The sequence below is a fragment of the Parasteatoda tepidariorum genome, chromosome 8 (assembly GCF_043381705.1).
Source record: "Parasteatoda tepidariorum isolate YZ-2023 chromosome 8, CAS_Ptep_4.0, whole genome shotgun sequence".
In the NCBI taxonomy this organism is placed as follows: Eukaryota; Metazoa; Arthropoda; class Arachnida; order Araneae; family Theridiidae; genus Parasteatoda; species Parasteatoda tepidariorum.
This window is the reverse complement of record NC_092211.1, coordinates 61,353,308-61,373,476: the sequence shown is the minus strand read 5'-3', so window position 1 is coordinate 61,373,476 and position 20,169 is coordinate 61,353,308. Positions and strand designations below refer to the sequence as shown.

The window sequence follows — 20,169 nt, the reverse complement described above, 5'->3', positions numbered from 1 at the left end:
AACACACAATACCGAATCACATCACTCTAAAAAAAACTGAATTCATCCTTTTACCATCAATAATGACACACTGTTAGCAGCTCGAAGTAAGAACGAAATTTTTTTTAAATATATTTTGCCTGGTTGCATCCAATTAAATGAAGTACTTGTTAGTATAACGAACATTCGATTATCTTCTCTGTGTAATGTATATTCAACCGAGCAAAAGGGGAAGAAAAAAAAGCGTTTCTGACGACATCAATATACTCTAGTATTTGTAAAACAAATCTTATTGAATTAAGCGAAAATGAGAATGTGATCGTTTTGCAATGGTGACAGGCAATTACAGTTTTTTTTTTTTTTCTCCTTAGTTTTTATGTGTGACTTAAAGAAATGAATTTGTATCAAATGTAGAAGAAAAGCAATCAATAATGGGAAATTAAGGATATTGAGCTAGATATTTTTATCGATTCTGTTATCTGTATTCATTATATCTCTTCGATTCATTTTAAGGAAATGGTACTTACCACCTAGTAATTAAATAGTACTTAAATGTATATAAATCAGAAACGAGTTGAAGTAAATACATTCAATTAAAAAACAACTGCTTTAGATATATGTACTATGCAACTGCTTTATTACGAGCATTAAATTAATATCTCATTTGGTCACCTTATTTGGTCACAAGTGAAACCGTAATACTGCTTGGCATGGGCTCCACTAATTGTCGATTGGTCGTTTGTGGCATCTGAGACTATATAAGAATAGTACCTACTTTCCAATCGCGCGAGACTGAATGGTTGATGATCTAGATGTTGGATGGTTTTTTTCAACTTTATCCCATAAATTCCTAATAGTATTAAGATCTGGAGATTGTTTAGGCCAATGCAATAAAGTGAGGTCTCCTTCATGTTTTTAAACTAATAACTTGAATGTCTGTTTCATGAACAAGTGATAAAGATATTGACCAAGAGCTCAGTAAAAATTTCAATTAACGATAAAGTGAAAACAGGGTTTTTGATTTTAATATAATTTTTCCCCTAAGTAAAAAAAGGAGCTCTGGTACTTAAAATAGTGCCTCCAATTATTAAATTTATTATTGTCTAGAGTTAGCTACAAAATTATATTTATCTACCTTAATTTTATGTAATTGTACGATCTACAGCTAGTTAATTTTTAGCCCTTTGTTTATTTTTTTTTAAAATTCTATTTCGTAATCTCACAAAAAAATCTTCAATTTCTTTTTTTTATTGTTATACGATTATATAACTGTTACCTTTCATAATTGTGTTAATCGTTGCAATAGGATTTTCTTTCTATTTATGTACAGTGCGCAAAGTAAAAAACGGTAAATAACTTTTGATCTAATGATCGACCATCGTAAATAACTTTTGATCTAATGATCGAATCTGCATGTTCTTGGACTCAATCTCTATGGTTTGAGGGAGAGATCTCAAAGATGCTAAAAAATTAATGCAGACGATATTTTAAATTATGAAATCAGACACAAATACGCGAACTTTTTCTGAATAAACATACCCTTTTTCTCAGACGGATTCGGATTTCTGACCTTCAAAGTACAAGGAGTAGCCGTAACCATGGAAATATTTTTTTCCAATGTCAACCAGTGCTAACATTTCGTCAATTCAAGCATTTACGGAGTAGATTTGTTGGCTACTCTATCAGAGACACCATATTAGGTGGACCAACGTTGCTCCCACAGTAAGGACAGATAGTACAGAGAATGAAAGAACATCCATACCTTGCCCGGGATTCGAACCCAGAACATTTCTGATGCAAGGCCAGTTCTCTGACCCCTACACAGTCCGGTCAGCTAATTATGGAAATATAGTCCCAGTAATTTGGTCAAAATTTTGGACCCTTTAATGTTAATTTTACTTCTTGTGTATTTCACCATATCTCGAGAACTTTGTAAGCGAATTAAAAAAATATTTGTACACAATTATAAAATTCGTAGATCTATAAGATAATTCCATACAAAAAAATACATTTCAGTCAGTATTATTTATTTTTTATTATTTTATTTAATAATAGTCAATGAAATTTTAAATTGCAAGGTATATAATTTTTTACGTCGTTTTAAAGTATGTAATTTTACATGGAAAAATACGAAATTTGAGCGAAACTGGTTGAATAGTACATTAGAATTCAAATTTTAAATATATGACTTTCTTAAAATTCGATTTCTCAGGAACTATTCATCCAATTTCACTCAAATTTTGTATTTTGCCCCGTAAAATTACATACTTTAAAATGATGTTAATTCTGTGCAAAAATTTTTCAATTCGCTTAAGAAAGTTCTCGAGATATGGCGTAATACGCAAAAAGTAAAATCAACATTTGAATCGCTCTCCTGACCAAACTATTGGGACCATATTTCCCAGATTGCTGTTCCCTCCTATTTGCGGGTTAAAAATCCGAATCCGTCCGGAAAAAAGGTATGTTTATTCTGAGAAAGTACGTATTTGTGTCTGATTTCATAACTTAAATTATCGTCAATCTATTTGAGGTCACCCCCTCAAGCCATCGAGTCCTAAAACGTGAAGATCTATTCATTAGATCAAAAGTTATTCAGGGTATACCGTATTTTTTACGCACTGTACATAATTTAATAATACTGGTAAACAGAAAGATAAGAGATTGATTTGCTTTTATTATCATTCGATATCATTGAAACATAATTAAGATATCTGACATAATTAAAATATCCACCAACTCTCTATGAGTGACATCTCTATGCTTGAATAAGTTATCAAAAAATTGTGTTAATATTTTCAGCTCCACCCCATTTTAAAACGAAGCCCCCCGATGTTGTGTACGTGAAAGTTGGAGAGTCGGTATCATTGCCTTGTGAAGCAGAAGGGACACCTCCACCAAATCTTATATGGTATAAGGTAAGAGTTTTATTTTATATTATTTTATTTTTAATGTTATCATTTAAAAACTGTTAAGGTTTTTTAAAGAGCTATTCTCAGTGTGTGTGAATTTTTCACAGGCGAATGAGAACTTGATTGGGAGTTTTTAGCGGATGAATATTTTTCATCAATTAAAGGACCATTCTTACTTTAAAAAATGCGGTTATATATAAATATATTAAAAATGCGGTTGATTCAATTCAGATCGTCGTCGAGGGAAATGAGAACCTGATTAGTGGCACATATTTTCCCGCGATTCGCGAACTCAACGACCTGTAGGGGACGTTCTTGAGACGAATGACTGCTAGCAGAACAACGCGATCATCAGTTGCAATGGAGATTTCTTCAGTGTAGCATGGTAACGTTTCTCCTTTATTTTGGCTTATTAAATTTAAAAATAATAATGTTTGATATTCTTTCTTATGCAAGAGAATACAAAATGGAATCACTTTTTTTAGAGAAGGAACATCCAAAACACATCTGAAAAATATTTGTAAATAAACCGAAAAAAATATGTATTTTGTCTCTGATTAGAGTTAAAACCTAATGCTTGCGAAATCGCTCTATTAAATTTAATGATCTAACATGAAAGGTCTATTTAAACTTTATTTTCCGTACTTTTCTGAATCATATTACTTCAAACATTAAAATATGCGAAAAGTATACAGAAACAAATCATGTTATAACATTTAACTTTGCAAAAAAAAGTTTTTTGACAACCATTTGTATCAAAAAAATTTAAAGTTTAAAAAAGATCATTATTTATAAACTAAAAAACATAAAATGAGGAATGCTTAGGATTAAAAAAAAGAAAACGATTCTAAAAATTCCTATTACTAAAATAAAAAAAAATCTCATGTTTTTTTTTTTAGTCTTAAAGCCTTAATCAGACGTAGAAAACCATGCTCTAGAGAACTGTCATCAAATTAGAAAAAAAAATTATTTGCAAGAAAATAAAAATTATAACACTGCTTTATAAATTCGAAGAAATTCAAAATGAAATGTTCTTCGTTTAGAAATTTTATTCTCAAATAATATATACACAGATTATCCCTTCATTACTTTAAGAGGATATACCACATAATAAAATGTTATGATTGTAAGATCTTGATATGAATTTCAATATGTAACTTAACATAATAGCTGAATTCTAGTTGAAATTAATCATTCAAAATTAAAAAAATACTTACCAGGAAAACGATAAAAATTTATTAATAATCAACACAAATGGTACTATTTCAAGTGATTCGGATTATGCTTTATTGTTGTTTTCCGAATTATATAGATTCCGAAATATATACTTTTCTATAACTATTACAATTTTGTATGTTCTGAAATTAGATTTATTCATTGGAATGAAGTAAGCTATGTTTACTTCACTCTAATTTATTGTAGACAAAAAAATGTATTTTACCGTCATACCAACATCTGTAACAGTATTCAGTCACGAAATTGGAAGTTATCAGTTGCAAGTTTGTTGTTAATAAAAAGGAAAAAATTATTGAGAAATTGTTCTTCAAATATTGGACACGGTCTGTTTTTGAATGATTTACCAATGTTCTGGGTAGTTTTTTTAAGTTCTTCTGCCTTTTCCTTAGGGAAATATTGCTTCTTAAATTGATTCTAAAAAAGATGCCCTACTTTATCTATAATTCTGATAGAACTAAATGAAATCTTAATAAATAGTAGCCTGAAAATATCCTCCCCGCTAGAGGATGTAATCAAGTGTCGCGATCGCGAATTTACTCACAAATCAGGTTCTCCATTTTTCTCTGTGGTGTTCGGAAGTGCATGAACTACATTTAGAAACTTTTGTTTGAATGAACATTTTTTCATTGTATTGAATATTTCTAAAGGTAAAAAAGACACGAAATAATAACTCACGCATGTGCAAATTTGAAACAAGCGTAAAATAATTGCATTAGTAAGAATAATCCCTTAAATAGATTTTGAATTTGAAATACAAAAACTTAGTACTGACAAAAATAGGTATCCGAAAGCGCTTTAGCGGTAAAAAGCGCTTTAGCGGTAAAATCCGCGGTAAAAAGTAATTTTAAAGGAAGTGAAATGTTTTTCAGTGGGAACAGATCATATGAAAATAAAATTATTTTACTCATTGTTTTAAAATAATGAGTTTATTTTGTACGTCTTAAGGCAACGCAATTAATCTTAAATTTTTGGTCAATTAAAGTTTGAAATAACAAACTCCAGATTTCGCTTAAGAATTTTTTTTTCCATTGGATATTTGTTGACATCTCTAATGTAATGAACGCTTGTTAATTAGCATAAAAACAAAAGTTCTTAGTTAAAATGCATTGTTAGATAGTGTAAACAAAAATATTTTTAATTAAAACAATACCTTTCTTTATTACATTTTAATACAGTGGAGCATCGTTTATACGACGCCGAAGGGACCACCGAAAAACGTCGTATAAACGATAACGTCGTATAATCGATTTTTACTTCTAAAACTGAAACTAACTCTGTTTTCAGTTAATTTTAATGTTTAACGTGTTGATTTACATACATTTCTAAATTAGACAAAGCAAAACAAACAAATAACCAAAGAAGAAAAATTGCAGTGAGCAATTTGAATGCATGTTACCTTTAATTATATTTTCTTGCTATTAGTCTCTACAGTGCTTTGAATAGCGAGTTGAACTTACTGCTTTCTATTATGCAATTTTAGATTTCTAATCACGGCCAAATCTAATGGCTGAAGCGCACTTGCGCAATTTGCAGGAAAAAAGAGAGCTTTTACATTTTCCAAAATAATTAGTATCGATGGGTGGGCTGGGCATTAGTCGATGAATAGCAAAATTTTTCGTTTTTGCCTCTTCATAACATTGTTTAGTTTTTTCAGTCATCTAGTAAAAATTACGATCGTCATCCAAGCATTCTTGTTGGCACCCTTTTCTGTATCTTTCATGTTGGCAAATTCCACCCTTTTTTAAAACACACAAGAAAAAATAAAAAATTAAATAAACATGAACAAAATCTTAAAACCGACGTATAACCGATTCTGTGCGTCGTATAAACGACATATTTTTACATTAAAATGAATAGGAATGATTTGGGACCACACTAAAACGTCGTATAAGTGATCGTCGTATAAACGATGCTCCACTGTAGGTAGGTTCAAACTTTTATTGTAATAAATTATTAATTATTTTTTGAGAAACATATTTTAAAAATATTAAACCAGACATTGTTAAGGCCTAATTTAGTTTTTGGAGCGCTCCAATTTAAAAATAAAGGTCAGGAAGTAATTGCAGCAATTTCCTGTAAAAAGTTAAGCAAAGATCATATGCGGAAAAATTATCTTGAGCATGTTTTATTTTTCCCACTCAATATATATGTTTACAATCGGAAACTATCTAAATATCAATTTGAATTAATGATTTATTCTTAAATGGTTTTATAAACTTTACTAATTTACATAGTTGTCTACTGTAGGTAGTTTTTGCTTTTCTCTTCATTGTTTTAATAAAGAATTTTATTTATGTGTACAGCATTTTCCTTACCTAACTTATTGATGTAAAGCATATTGCTAAAATTTTAAGATTTATTGATGCAACTCTTATATTAAACAGAGTTAGAAATTATGAACTGGTCCTAAGATCAAAAAAATATTTCTGAAAGGATATTTCTAGTCTGTGCACAATTTTACTTGTCTGACAAATATTTATTTGTTTTTTTTCAATAAAATAAAGTAAAATAAATTTAAATGAAAAATTACAATAGAGAATAAGTAATGTTTACAATTAGGTATATTGAAATATGCTATTTTGTGAGAAAACTCAAACTAAAACAAAATCTATATACCAAAACAGCATGCCCTCTTTTTACATCACTGACTGGTCCCAGGGAGCACTAGTAATTTATTTTGGTTGATCCAAGTTAAATTTTAGTGGTGTAAGATAAACAGACCACCATTATTTTTAAGCTCTGAAGTAGTTTAAAATATAATTTAAAGTAATATTTTTTCAGTTATCTGAGTGCAAGGAAATTTAACTATTTCTTTTAAATCTTTTTTAATTATTTTTATTTTATTAAATTTTTAGATGTGTTTAAAAAAATTTTTAAGAAAAGTTGGCAGAAGTCATCATTTTTTGGCAACTTTTCACTGGCACCTGGTTGTCCTTTTTATACAGCACAAAATTTTGTGTACCTATAAAAGATAGCCTTTCTACATATATTTTCTTTTTGTTAATATATGGTACATAGTTTCTTAAAGCGAAAAAGTGGTAAATTTAAATTTAAAGATTCTACTGTTTCTTTTTTTTTTTTTTTTTTTAAAAAAATTTTTTTTTTTTAAATTNTTTTTTTTTTTTTTTTTTTTTTTTTTTTTTTTTTTTTTTTTTTGAAAAAAATTTTTTTTCTTAAATTATTTTTTTATGTTGATGCAATGAGTCCAAAAACAGATCTATACAAGTCAAAAACCATAGTAAAATTTGTTTCGTTAGAAGTGTCTGACTACTTAGCTTTAGGGACTGCTAGTTGTTTCTACAATTGTTTTTAATTTACCCGGTTTTGCTGAATCTATATTATACTTTAAATCTTCATTGGGATTGTTAGCTGTTTTTACAATTGTTTTTAATTCACCCAGTTTTGTTGAATCTATTTTACACTTTAAAATTTCATTAGGATTGCTAAATGTTTCTAAAATTGTTTTTAGTTCACCTGGTTTTGCTGAATCTATATTAGACTTAAAAACTTCATTAGAATGGTTAGTTGTTTCTCAAATTGTTTTTTGTTCACCTGGTTTTGCTGAATTTTTTTATTCTTTAAAACTTCATTAAGATTGCACTTTAATTTTCATACATAATTAATGTGTTTAAATATTCTAGGATAATTCACCATTAGAAGAAAGCAGGACAGTCCAAATACTTCCTACTGAATTGAAAATTAATAATTTGCGGCAAACAGACATTGGTGATTATATGTGCATGGCCCGGAACAGAGAGGGGACTGTGACATCAACATCAAAAGTCATAGTTGCAGGTAAATATATTTTTCTACTTTTATGTTGCAAATATTTTGTTTAGCTACTAGCAATAATTATAAAATTAGACAACTTTTAAAGTGTCTAAATATTATAATCATGAATTAAAAAAAAGAACATATTTATATAAAGAGTGAACTTATTTATACAAATAAGTTTTATGAAATCTAAATTCATTTAAATATAATATCTTGTATTATAAAAGCTATTGTGTTTTGCTTTTGTTTAGAGAATTAATATTATGAATAAAAAAAAATATTACTAAGTGTGTGCTCACAGATAAGTTTTAAGAAATGAGTTCATTTAAATATAAAATATTGTATTATAAAAATTATTGTATATTTTCAGAATATATTTTGTGGATTAAAAATACAACAACAACACATTTATACAAAGCGTACCTCACAAATAAGTTTTAAGAAATCTAAATTTATTTAAATAGTAAAATATTTTCTTATAAAAGCTATTGTGTTTTTTGAAAATTCATACTCTGAATTAAAAAAAAATCATATTTAAGAAAAGAGTGTGCTTACAAATAAGTTTTAAGAAATCTAATTTAATTTAAATATAAAATATTGTATTATAAAAATTATTTTTTTCAGGAATTTATAAATGGTTTTGGAATTATAAGAGATGTAGGCACTTTGACAAACTTTCAGAGTACTACTGTCAGACAAAGGATTCTTTTTATTATTATAGATTGCTATTTTCAAAACTAAAAAAATGTGTTGAGAGAAATGAAATTAACTTGATTTTTTTAAAAGAATTACAGAGAAAATTTTAAAAGTAAATTTATATTGTGTTATTTTTTGGAAATTTCTATATATTGTTTTTATTTTCAATAAAAAATTATTTTTTGAATTATATTAAAAATAAAATTTTGACAGAAGAAAAAGCTCAAGCATTATTTCATTTTATTACCATTTAATATTATTATTTTTATTAATCTTAATTCTTCATTAATCTAATTTAATTGCTTTTTTAATTATTTAACTTTTCTTGGATTTTTTTTTAAAAAAATTACATTTACTTCAATTTTTAATATTATTTTATTAATAATTTTTCAAATAAAATATAATTGTAAGAATAATACTTTTAATACAAAAATGCTAATATAGATAATCAATGCATCTATTTAGTTATTAATCTAAATTTCATATAAATGAAGTAGATAAGATAATTTTATAATTCTATACTTAAGTCTCTGTTTGTAAAATGTTAAGTTTTGTATATTATTTAAGTGTGTAGATGATGAAGCAGATTAATTAACAATATGCTATAGTGTTCCAAATTTTATTTCTTGTGTAAAAAATATTAATTTGTTCATTCTACTATGCTGTACAAAGCTTTGAGCAGCTTAATATTTTATGAAAACTGATGTAATGTTTGAATTTACTCATTAATATATTACCACATTTGCTTAAATCTTTTGTTATGGATAAATTATATTTACATGCTCATCTAATTGTGAGCTTGTGTTGGTTTTTATAGTTTTAAAAATGATTAAAATACTTTTTCCGGGGTTGCTTGACTGTTCTTAATGTGTGTATATCTATATACTACCCTACAAATTTTTTCTTTTTAATTTCGCAATTTGAGGATTATTGAATTCTTTGAGAATTATTAGGCATTTTAAGTCATGTGATTTCTCATAGTTATTATTAAAGTTTAAAGCTTAAAGATGTTTGAGGGACCAGTAGTAAATTACAAATGAAAAAAGTGTTTTTGGACACAAATTATAACAATAAACTTGTTTTTATTGCTTTGGTTACAATATGTTATAATTTCATAGCATTTTTTAAACCTAGCTTAAATTATTGATATGTTAAAAACTATTCTTTTTACTTTTTTGCTAGAACTTTAAAAGTATTAAATAAAATTATCCAAAATTTTTTTTAAGTAATTTTTAATTAATAACAAAATTATCATTTTAAAATTTAAAAAAAAAATTGTTAGAAATTGTAAAAGATATCTGCATAATTCTTTCATACTACACATGCATGGGAAATATAACAAAAAAAATTTTTGCTCTAATTTTGTAGTGAATTATATTCTGTAACAAATGAAAAACAGTCGATTTAAATATCTTGAAAATTTCAAAAGTTTCAAGCAGTTTTCTAAATGGATTTTGTAAATTACTTAAAAAATCTCTGAAGGGGTATTCTACAAATTTAATTTTGTACCATAAAACAAGTGGCAATACCTTACAATAACTGTCTGCACACCAAAATATAATGCTTTAGGGAAAGAAAACATATTTTTATGGAAATGATCAATTATCCTGGTGTCATTTTTAATAAATCTTGTTTAACCCATTGACGGTTCTGCACGTGAAAAGTCATATTTTAATCTGCAGTCTTCTCCACAAGCAAAACCGGTTTTTCCATGTTATTAGATAGGGAAATAGTGTATTGAGGAGAAATATTCTTCCAATTTTGCCCGTTGTTTTTTTAACTGTTGGTGTATTACTAGTAGAAAAGAAAATTTGTGGAAAATCCCTTATCATTCAGAGCTTTCTTTAAAAAAGTTCTAAATCTACTTAGAAAATTGCTAAAACCTTCCTAAAATTTTAAAGGTTTTTAAATCAAATTTTTTTTATTAGTTACTAATTACAATTCCCTACAAAACTATGATAATATTTTTTTTTAAATGTTTCCCGCAGAATGTGAAAGAACTACTTTAAATGCTCATATCTTGCATAAATTTTAATAATTACAAATTTAACAAATTTATTTTATTAAAATGTTTGCTGAATTTGATTTTTTAATCGAATATTCAATTCTTTTGTACAAAAAGACACACATATGAACCATAGCACTAAAAATGATCAAGTATATCTGTGTGAGGATAGATTTTCATTTGGTAGCAAATGCAATAAAATACGATAATTCTAGTATCTGACTCCTAAAATTTTTCCCTGGTTACTGAAATTTTACAGCTTTTATCAGTCTCTGTTTTAAAAGTAAACCTTTTTATACTTTTTACATATATTTTCATTTCTATTATCTAAATTAAATGCTTGTATTCCACCATTTCCAAATTTTTTGATTATTTTTTTAGGTCCTGCTTCCATTGTTGTTCCTCCTAGAAATGTTACTAAACTCGAAGGGGATAAAGCTGAATTCATATGTGAAGCCAAAGCTCTCCCTACAAATGTTACCCACCGTTGGTTTCACAACGGAGTAGAAATTAGCCAGTTATCTTGGTTGGAGACGAGGACAGTTGTAAGGCGTGATGGTACTCTTTTTATTAGTCCCACATCAGCTGAAGATTCAGGAAAATTTACCTGTGAAGTCACAAATGGCATTGGCACACCAGATACAGCATCAGCATTTTTAAGTGTAGAATGTAAGTCACAACAAAATAGATAACTTTCAACTCTTGTATCTTAAAGGATTTAGTTAACCTTTTAGATGCCAATTACTTTGGAAAATTTAATACAAAACTTTCATTGCTGAGTACTGTTTTATTGGTATCTTATGTGAGGACATTAGCAAAACTGTTTTTCTTGATGTTATTCTATAAGGAAATAATGCTAGATAGGAAAATTTTGTGCAGATTTACCCATAAAGTGTGAGTTAAAGCATTTAAGGAAAATGTTAGCAACAATTGATGTAGGTAGAAATTGATATGTGAAATTAAAGCAACAAGCTCAAATCCTGAACCCATCATGTAATTTACACAGCTAAGTTCACTTTTAAGTTTGGTATTTCTTTTTAAACTCTATACAATTTCATTTAAGTTTCATGATGCTTACAATTCGATCATTAAGGGGCCGTCGGTAAATGATGTCACACTTAAAATGGAGAGTTGAGGTTCATGAAGTTGTGATAGTTTGTGACGAGGAGGAGGGAAAGGGCAACAAGAAGTGTGAAAACTTAAATTTTGATTTAAATAAAAACAGTTAAAGTCAGCAGATTGAAAGCCTCTATAACCTTGTATTATTCTTATTTCTTCTATTTCATGCATATGTAATGCTTCTACTATTTCATCAACTTGCACACAGTTTAGTGGAGAAGACAGTGAGGATACTGCTTCTGGTAGTGTAATCACAGAAAAAAGCATAACTAGTGACTCTTCATGTGTATGCACTAATAATAGTGGTGCGAGATATGAATCTGGTCTAGACTACTATAATGATGCTTGTAGTTATTTTCTTCCTGGGACTAATTGTGTGTGTAGAGAAGACTATAGTATAGTTCTTTAACCCCTGGTTATCTGCAGCTAGTTACAGGTGGGACAGTGGAGGTTATTAGTGAGACAGAAGAGGACCTTATTTGAGGGTGAATAGATGGTGGTCAGGTTGAACTTTTCCTTTCATCGTGTGTTCAAGTAATAGCTCCTCGAATGTTTGATACTTTGCAGTCTCCTGTTTTTCCTCAATTTGAGGGAAGAAGAGAAATGTGTGGTAAACATGTCAGTACCATTTCTAGAATGTGGAAAACATTTCAATTAGCCTAGAACTTCGTAGGGGAGCTAAAGCTTCAAGTCTTTCAATGGAAAGAGAATCCAAGGATGTATAGCCTACCCAATATTTAGAAGATGCAAAAAAAGGAGGGGTTGCAGATTAAGCAGGACTCAAGAAGGGTGGCTTCTTGTTAGAAATTAATGGCCAAGATGTTTCTCATGGTTTGCATGAACACATAGTTTCAATAATTCAACAATCTGGGTGATTTGGGAGGTTTATATTCAATTTTTAAAAAGACTGATAGACAAAGCGACTCAATGTCAGCAGATAGTAGCCATGTCCAAGGGCGCCGGTAGAATAATATAAAAGGGGGTGCAACCATCTAACTCCCAATTTTTTTTTTTTAATATTCTGTTATTACATTTTGTTTTGTTATTACATATACTTTCATCTGTTAGTTTTTTTCAAGATATATTTCCTCATTGTTAACAAGATATTTAAAAAAAAAAAGTACGAATTTCTTGTACTAGAAAATTTTGACACGAAAAACTGTATTGATGGCGCTGGCATAGCTACTGACTTTAAAACACAAATAACTACAAACAGTAGTTTCGTATACTAACGTGTTTGTGCACGCTTAACATTGATATTTATTGTGTTGATGAAGTTTTACTGTTGTAAGAAGTCAGTTTGTGTTATACACCTTTGTTAAACTGAATAACTAATAGAAAATATAATATTATTTATATTTTATTAATTGAAATTTAAAAATATAGCTTAGATATCTGCCAAGTTTGAACATGCTCAGTGTGCATAAGAAAAGAATCAAAGATGACTCAGAATTCATTGAAAAAGTTATAAACAGATTTGGACAGCAAACAAGACTATTGCAATTCTTGTTTGATTAAAAATCTTTTTAATTGTTATGTATCAACAATTACTTATTTGTTTTTGAATAAAAATATTTTTAATAAAAAAATTTTATAACAAAATTGTTTTTCCGTACCTCTTTAATTGTTTAAAAAAAGCCAGGGGGGTGCAAGTGCACCCCCGCTGCCGGCGCCCTTGGCCATGTCTATGATCAAGGTATTCCATGGTCTATAAAAGCGAAATCTAGAACAACTAGTGCCTTTTTTCTAATGCAAAATTAACAACAACAAAAAACTAGTGCAAAATTTGATTTTGAAGATGCTGATACAGGGGAATCCTCAAAATAATCCTACTGTTATAACTCCCAGTCATGAACCTTTTATTCCAGATACCAATTATGAAAGTAGTGAGAATTATTTCATTCTATTATCTCTTGACAAAAGGGGCAACTTTTTCAACATATAGAAAAGGAGACACTAATACCCCAGATGACAAAGATTCTTCATACGTTGAGGATACGTCTATACATGAAGAAGGGTCAGAAGCACCTGCTCCTCCAAGTCCTTGCACAGAAGTCAAATATGTGATACAAGAGGCTAACAAGCACTAGCGTTTCTCTCAAAAGCCCATTGACAAAAATGCCACAGTTGTTTATATAAGTGGAAAAATTACTGAACATCAAGTTGAGAAAAGTGACATTCAACTTCATAAACTGAAGAGGGTCGATTAACAGGTACTGTTGTTATGTCAAAAACAATTGAACTAGTTTATCTTCCTCAATATTAAAATATTATGAAAATGAAAAGGGTGCTGTTCCTTGCTATCCTAGCTCTGATGCTTCAGCATCTGAGTATGCCAAGTTTTGTCAACAGATTTTAAGTGGCATGAATCAGCCAATAACTATTGTAGAATCACAAACTACAGAATTCAATGGTGCTATACAAAGTGAGAGCATAAAAGATGAATCAGATAATGACAAGTTATCTGATTCAGCAGAGAAGAAGAGAGAAATGAAGCTAAAAATTATTGATGGATTAAAATAACTTTGACAGGATCTCAAAAGTGTCCTTTAAACAATAAAGAAACTACTTTAATGAAGAAGCCACCTGAAATAAATTATCTTCATCCTCAAGATGTTAATTCTGAATAGATTTTTAAAAGCAATTCAAGTGATGTGCCATAAAATTGGAGTTGAAATGAAGTGCCTAGCAATGAAAATGAATAAATTAAACCATAATAATTGTTAAACCACTGGCCATATTACAACTTATTATCAGTTGACTGTATTACTTAATACATAACAAATCAATAATATTATAATTATGCTCACAAATGCCATTCAAATACATAAAATTTGTGTAAAATTTGAAATATGATTCAAAACACAATTCTTTGTTTCAAAACTGCTATTATATGTTTATTTAATTTAGTAACATGTTGTAACATGTGGCAAGAAGGGAAGGGAAAGGGGTAAAAAAATTTAAAAAGAGCGTGATAAATGTCCCAATAGGTAAATTTTTGACAAAAATATAATTTTAAATTGCTTCAATGGCATGTATCATATTTCCCTTTTATAAAATGGGAAAATATATGTAAGAGCCATTTTTAATAGTCATCTGATTTATTTAAATTTGAATCATTTTTCCGAACTAAATGTATCAGTCATTTGGTATATTTTGTTAAATTCTTCTTTATTTTAAATTTTATCATTGATTGATTCTTATTTTTTGTTGAAATAGATCCAGCTCGTATTACTTATTCACCAACCATCCAGTATCTTCCACTTGGATTGTCAGGAGTGGTTCGTTGTTACGTACAAGCTAGTCCACCTTTCCAGTTCATCACATGGACAAAGGACAGAAGGCCTTTTGATCCGAATGCCACTCCTGGTGTAGTCACTCTCAACAATGGGTCTCTTTTATTTCAAAGGGTTAGTCATGAGCATCAAGGCAGGTACAGATGTACACCTTACAACATCCATGGCACTGCCGGAACATCCAATGTTATGGAAGTACTTGTAAGAGGTAAGGTGTCAATATTTGTTTATTTTCATGAATGATATACAGTGGCTCCCAAAAGTGTTTGTACATGTAAAATGGGTGTTTAATAATAAGATCTGTAATCTATTCTTAATAAAATGGCATGTAATATTTTAAAAACAAAGTAAAAGTTTATTTTTACGAAATTAATAATCAAAAAGCAGGGGTCTGTCCAGACATTTTGTGAAAGGTCTGTTTTTGTAAAATTGTGAAAAAATTACTCCTAATTTGTGAATATAAAATAAAGTCACATTCTTTCAACCAGGGTCCTGCTTTTGTGAATTTGTGCAATATCGGGTCCGTTATTGCAAAAAAACTTTTTCAGGGAGTTTTTAAACTGTAAAGACATACAAGATTATGCTCAACACTATAAAATTATAATTAAAAAATTAAATTTTAAAAGATAAACAGCAATTGTAGCTACTAAATTAGCGATGAAACATACAAATATTTGGTATTTAGTCTATACTGTTGAACGCAGAATATTCATTTCGGACAAATAAAGGAAGAAGCGTCTGCCGAAGACAAAATTTAGTTCGTTTACATCTGTCTTTCTCCCCCCCCCCTCCTTCCTGGGAAGGGTTTATTCGATTTACAAAACAATAATGAAGATTAACAAATTTGTGAAGGGTCCGATTAAAAGATAAATTATTTTGTGAAGGGCCTATTTTTACGTTAAAATACTTTGTGAACGGTCCGTTTTTATGAAAAGATATTTTGTGAAGGGTCCGTTAACGGACCCAAATTTCTTCTAAACAGACCCCTGAAAAGTAATCACCTCACAAAAGTCATTTGTACAATTACATGTTTTCAGATAAATTCATTATTAAAATTATCGTCAATTGCTTTAATTTTATTTACTTATTTTTCATTTACTTATTTTTCATTTATTAGTATTATTTACCTATTAATTTATCTTTCTGTTTTGCAATTTGATATTAAAATTATGGTCATAAAATTGGATTGTAATGTTTGCTTACTTGTTACTCCATTATATTTTATTTTATCGTTTAAAAATGGCTCATAGTCATAATAAAAGAACAAATAACATTTGAAAGTTGATTATTTGTTATCATTAATGGTAAATCAGTAATGGATATTGCTCAAATAGTTTATTTTACCCCATTTCACAGTGCAGTATATGATGAAACGCTTGAAAGAAGGAATTTAAATCAACGTGATCAAAGATTAAAATTATAAAATTTGTGAAAAATTTATAAAAAACTCATCACAGTGTTGTAAGAGTTTCTTTGGAATTTAAAAAAAAAAAATATTCTGCTTCAATCTCACCTGAAACTTTTTTGCAAATTCTCAGAGCAGCTGGATTAAATGGGCACTCTGCCTGTAGAAAGTGTTTTGTTTTTATGAAAAATTGAAACCTTAGGCTTTATTTAGCAAAATCAAGGATAAATAAATCCAAAACGTATCTATAATGTCTTATTTGTGAATGAAATCAAATTTAGCACATTGGATTTCGACATATTGTATGTAGCAGGAAAAATGAGGAACTTTATCCCATGAACTTGGGTAGGACAATTAAGTATGATGGTATCATTATGTGTTGGCGCATGTCAGCATTAGGATAAAGTAATTTAATATTTATTGATGGCATAATGAATCACACTTAAATATTTTAAGATACAGCTTACAATTATCAGCCCAAAATTTGCGGACTGGAACTACTTTGTTTTATGTCAAGATAACTATCATTAGCACACGTTTCTCAACATTCGCACCTGGTGTCTCGATAATTGACCTCAAGCTTTCAAAAGGCTACCTAATTTGCATAATTAAGAGAAGGAAGAACTGGAAGTTAGAGTATAATAACATGACATTAAAATGAAAAGATTTACTTTTTGATTATTGATTTCTTAAAAATAAATTTGTGCTTTGTTTTTAAAATATTTGACACAGTTTTTCCAAGAACATAATATATCTTATTATTAAATATCCATTCTGAAATATTATTTAATGGCTAATTTTATCATACTTAGTTTGTAATAATTTTTACCAGCATTCCAATTCAAAATGCATTGTTTAAATTTAAGGGGTAAAGTGTATTGAGGGGAAAACAAAGGATAAGAATGTGTACAAATAAGATAAAGGTGAGAAAGTCTATAAAGCAGAAAAATACAAAAAGTGTATTATAATTTTTAAAAAAAAAAACATATTTAAAAGTATTAGTATTTGTGAAAGCACTAGAAAGTTAAGAATTAAAAAATTCCTTCTATTGTAACAAACTTTCCTTTGTATATGTGTTATCTTTTTCTCTCTTTAAAATATGACAATTTAATTCTTCAAATGCTATTTATATTTGCAGTATTATTGTAAATTTTTTTACAATATTGTTTTAACTATCTATAAGTCAACTGTATTTCTGTTAGTCATCTAAAACATATATTTTAGAACCGCCTATGTATACTCTGAAACCTAAAGAAATATACCAGAAACCAGTTGACAGTGAAATTAAATTACCATGTGAGGGCATCGGTCAACCTAAACCAGCTATCACTTGGCGAAGAGTAAGTGTACTCAAATGATATTTTTATTTCATATACACATTCTGGAAACTTAAATTATAGTTTGTCTACTTATGTTTAATTTTTTTTTTATCAATAAAGTTTGAACCTCAATGATAGTTGCAATTTAATTCATTACACTTATTGTCTATTCAACTATGATTTTAAATCTTATAATAATTTTTTTTTTATGATCAATATTAAAAATAAATGTATTTGCAGCTGTTCATGGTTAGTTTAAGAATTGTATTCATTAAAATAATATGCAAGTATAAATTTTAGAAATCTTTTAATGTTTTTTTTTATTCTTCATTAACTGTTATGTGTTAAACTGTCAAACTTATCTGATCAAGTTAATGTTAGTGTGTGCATTTTCTGAACCATCAGCACCATTCTCAACCCTTTTTTTTTCTTTTTTTTTTTGTGTGTGTGTCTTTAGTCTTTTCCATTTTATTTCCGTATTTAAGAGATGTATCAAATAGTTACAAATTGTTTAAAAGTGAATGACTTTGTTAATTAAGTTTTTAGCTAACTAGTTTTTTTGATAATTGCTCACTATTTTTTTAAAAAAATTCTTCCCTTGTATTTGTGTAAAATTACTAGGGTTATAAACAGGTATATTTGTTAACAATATTTTTTTTTCATATAAGAAAACAGACTTTATGCAAAGTTTAACTTTAAGCTTAAACTTTTTAAATTTATCAACATGAATTCATCTTTTTTTGAGGCATGGGTTAAAATATTTTTTTCAACTCTTCTTAGTTAAAAAATTTTATAAAACTGTAATTTTTTTTTTTAAATTGATCAAATATATTCAGTTTTTTTAACGAAAGTACTTACCAATTAAAAATTGCAATACTGAAAGAATATGTAGTACTCAAAACACTTTCCTTTGGTGCCTAGACCTTAGTAGTTACTTAATTATTTGAGTAACAAGACTTGTTACTGTAAGTATATTCGAAACGAGTTAATACATAATTGTGTTTGAAATGTTTGTGAATGAAAAAAATTTTTTAGTAAGTTTTATCAATTTATTCGTCTATGTTAACTAGATTGAAAATTTTCAAAATTATGTAACTTGAACAATTTCTTAACGATTTTAAATTACATTAAAGTACTTTTAAGTATAAATCTCTTTTAATAAATTTATATTAGGTATTTATAAAACTGGTAAATTTAAAACTATATCCTGGTGGTTGAAAAGAAAACTAGTTTATATCTCTAATGATCTTATTTTAAAAGTCATAAATTCACATATATCTTGTGCATGCAGGTGGATGGCTCTAAACTTCCGAGAGAAAGAGCTTTGATACGGGGTGGCAATTTAACTATAAGAGGCCTAAAGAAGGAAGATCATGGCAGATACGAGTGTGTCCTTGAAAATGAAATTGCCACCCTTGTGACAAGTACTCTCCTACTAGTTGAGCGTAAGTTCAATTCATTTAAAAATATTTGTTTAAACATTTATTTATAAATTATTTATATTCATAACATCCTTATTTCTTTCATATCTGATTAACATAGTATATTAGCATTTTGTAAACTGATTTTCTTACATGCACTGAAATGTTATATAATGTATTCTAGTAAACTCTTTAGTTGACAGGCAAGTGCCTGGTTAGTGTATGTTTAAGTGCATCTTTCAATCTTTTTCATGTGCTACTGAACATTGTTATTTTCAGAAACATTGTTATTTTCAGAAGTATTTCAAGTATTTTACTATCATGCATAGAAACTTAAAATATATCATACCAAAACCAATCTATATATACAGTCAAACCCCGCTATAGTGAACACGGTTTATAGTGAACTCTCGGATATAGTGAACCAAATGTTCGGTCCCGTGCCTTGCTATACGCGCATAATGTTATTTTTTGTGGATATAGTGAACCAAAAAAGTGAGGAAGTTGGATATAATGAACTTTTTTCTGTCTTCGACTGATTTTTTTCTTCATTTTTTTTGTTGATATTTTCAGGGAATATAAACTATCCAAATCTGAAGTTTGTAACATATGGAAAAATAGGCAATTAATAATTTCTGCTCATGAAAAAAATTTAGAAGGCAGAAAAAAGTTGAGAAAAGCAGATCACAAGGATGTTGAAGAAGCATTACTGAAGTGGTTCACCATTCGAAGAAGCCACAATCTGGACAAATGTGGATAAATTTGCTAAGTGATTTTATGAGACTACTTTCATGTGCTTGAATGGCTGGTTGGACAGGTTTAAAAAAACGGAATAACAGAAATTCAGGAAAAATTATCTGAGAGTCGGGAAGTTTTTCCATATCTGATGTTGAGGATTGCTCATCAGCTAAAGATTACTAATTTTTTTTGTATGCAAGACTAAGAGTAATGAAAAATAACACATTTTTTGCTACTACATAATATTTTTCAGTCATTTATTTGAATAATGT

At 28.4% G+C, this 20,169-nt stretch overlaps 1 protein-coding gene across 1 annotated transcript in view; it reads left to right on the top strand.

The window, feature by feature from the left end:
• Positions 1-20,169, top strand: part of LOC107449428 (protein turtle) — a gene marked incomplete in the record, with an annotated part of 296,335 nt that overhangs the window by 246,009 nt on the left and 30,157 nt on the right. The window contains 6 exon segments of the mRNA XM_071184085.1: positions 2,779-2,894; positions 7,766-7,919; positions 10,981-11,268; positions 14,938-15,222; positions 17,644-17,759; positions 19,030-19,183. Of these exon segments, the coding sequence (XP_071040186.1) occupies positions 2,779-2,894; positions 7,766-7,919; positions 10,981-11,268; positions 14,938-15,222; positions 17,644-17,759; positions 19,030-19,183 (1,113 nt within the window).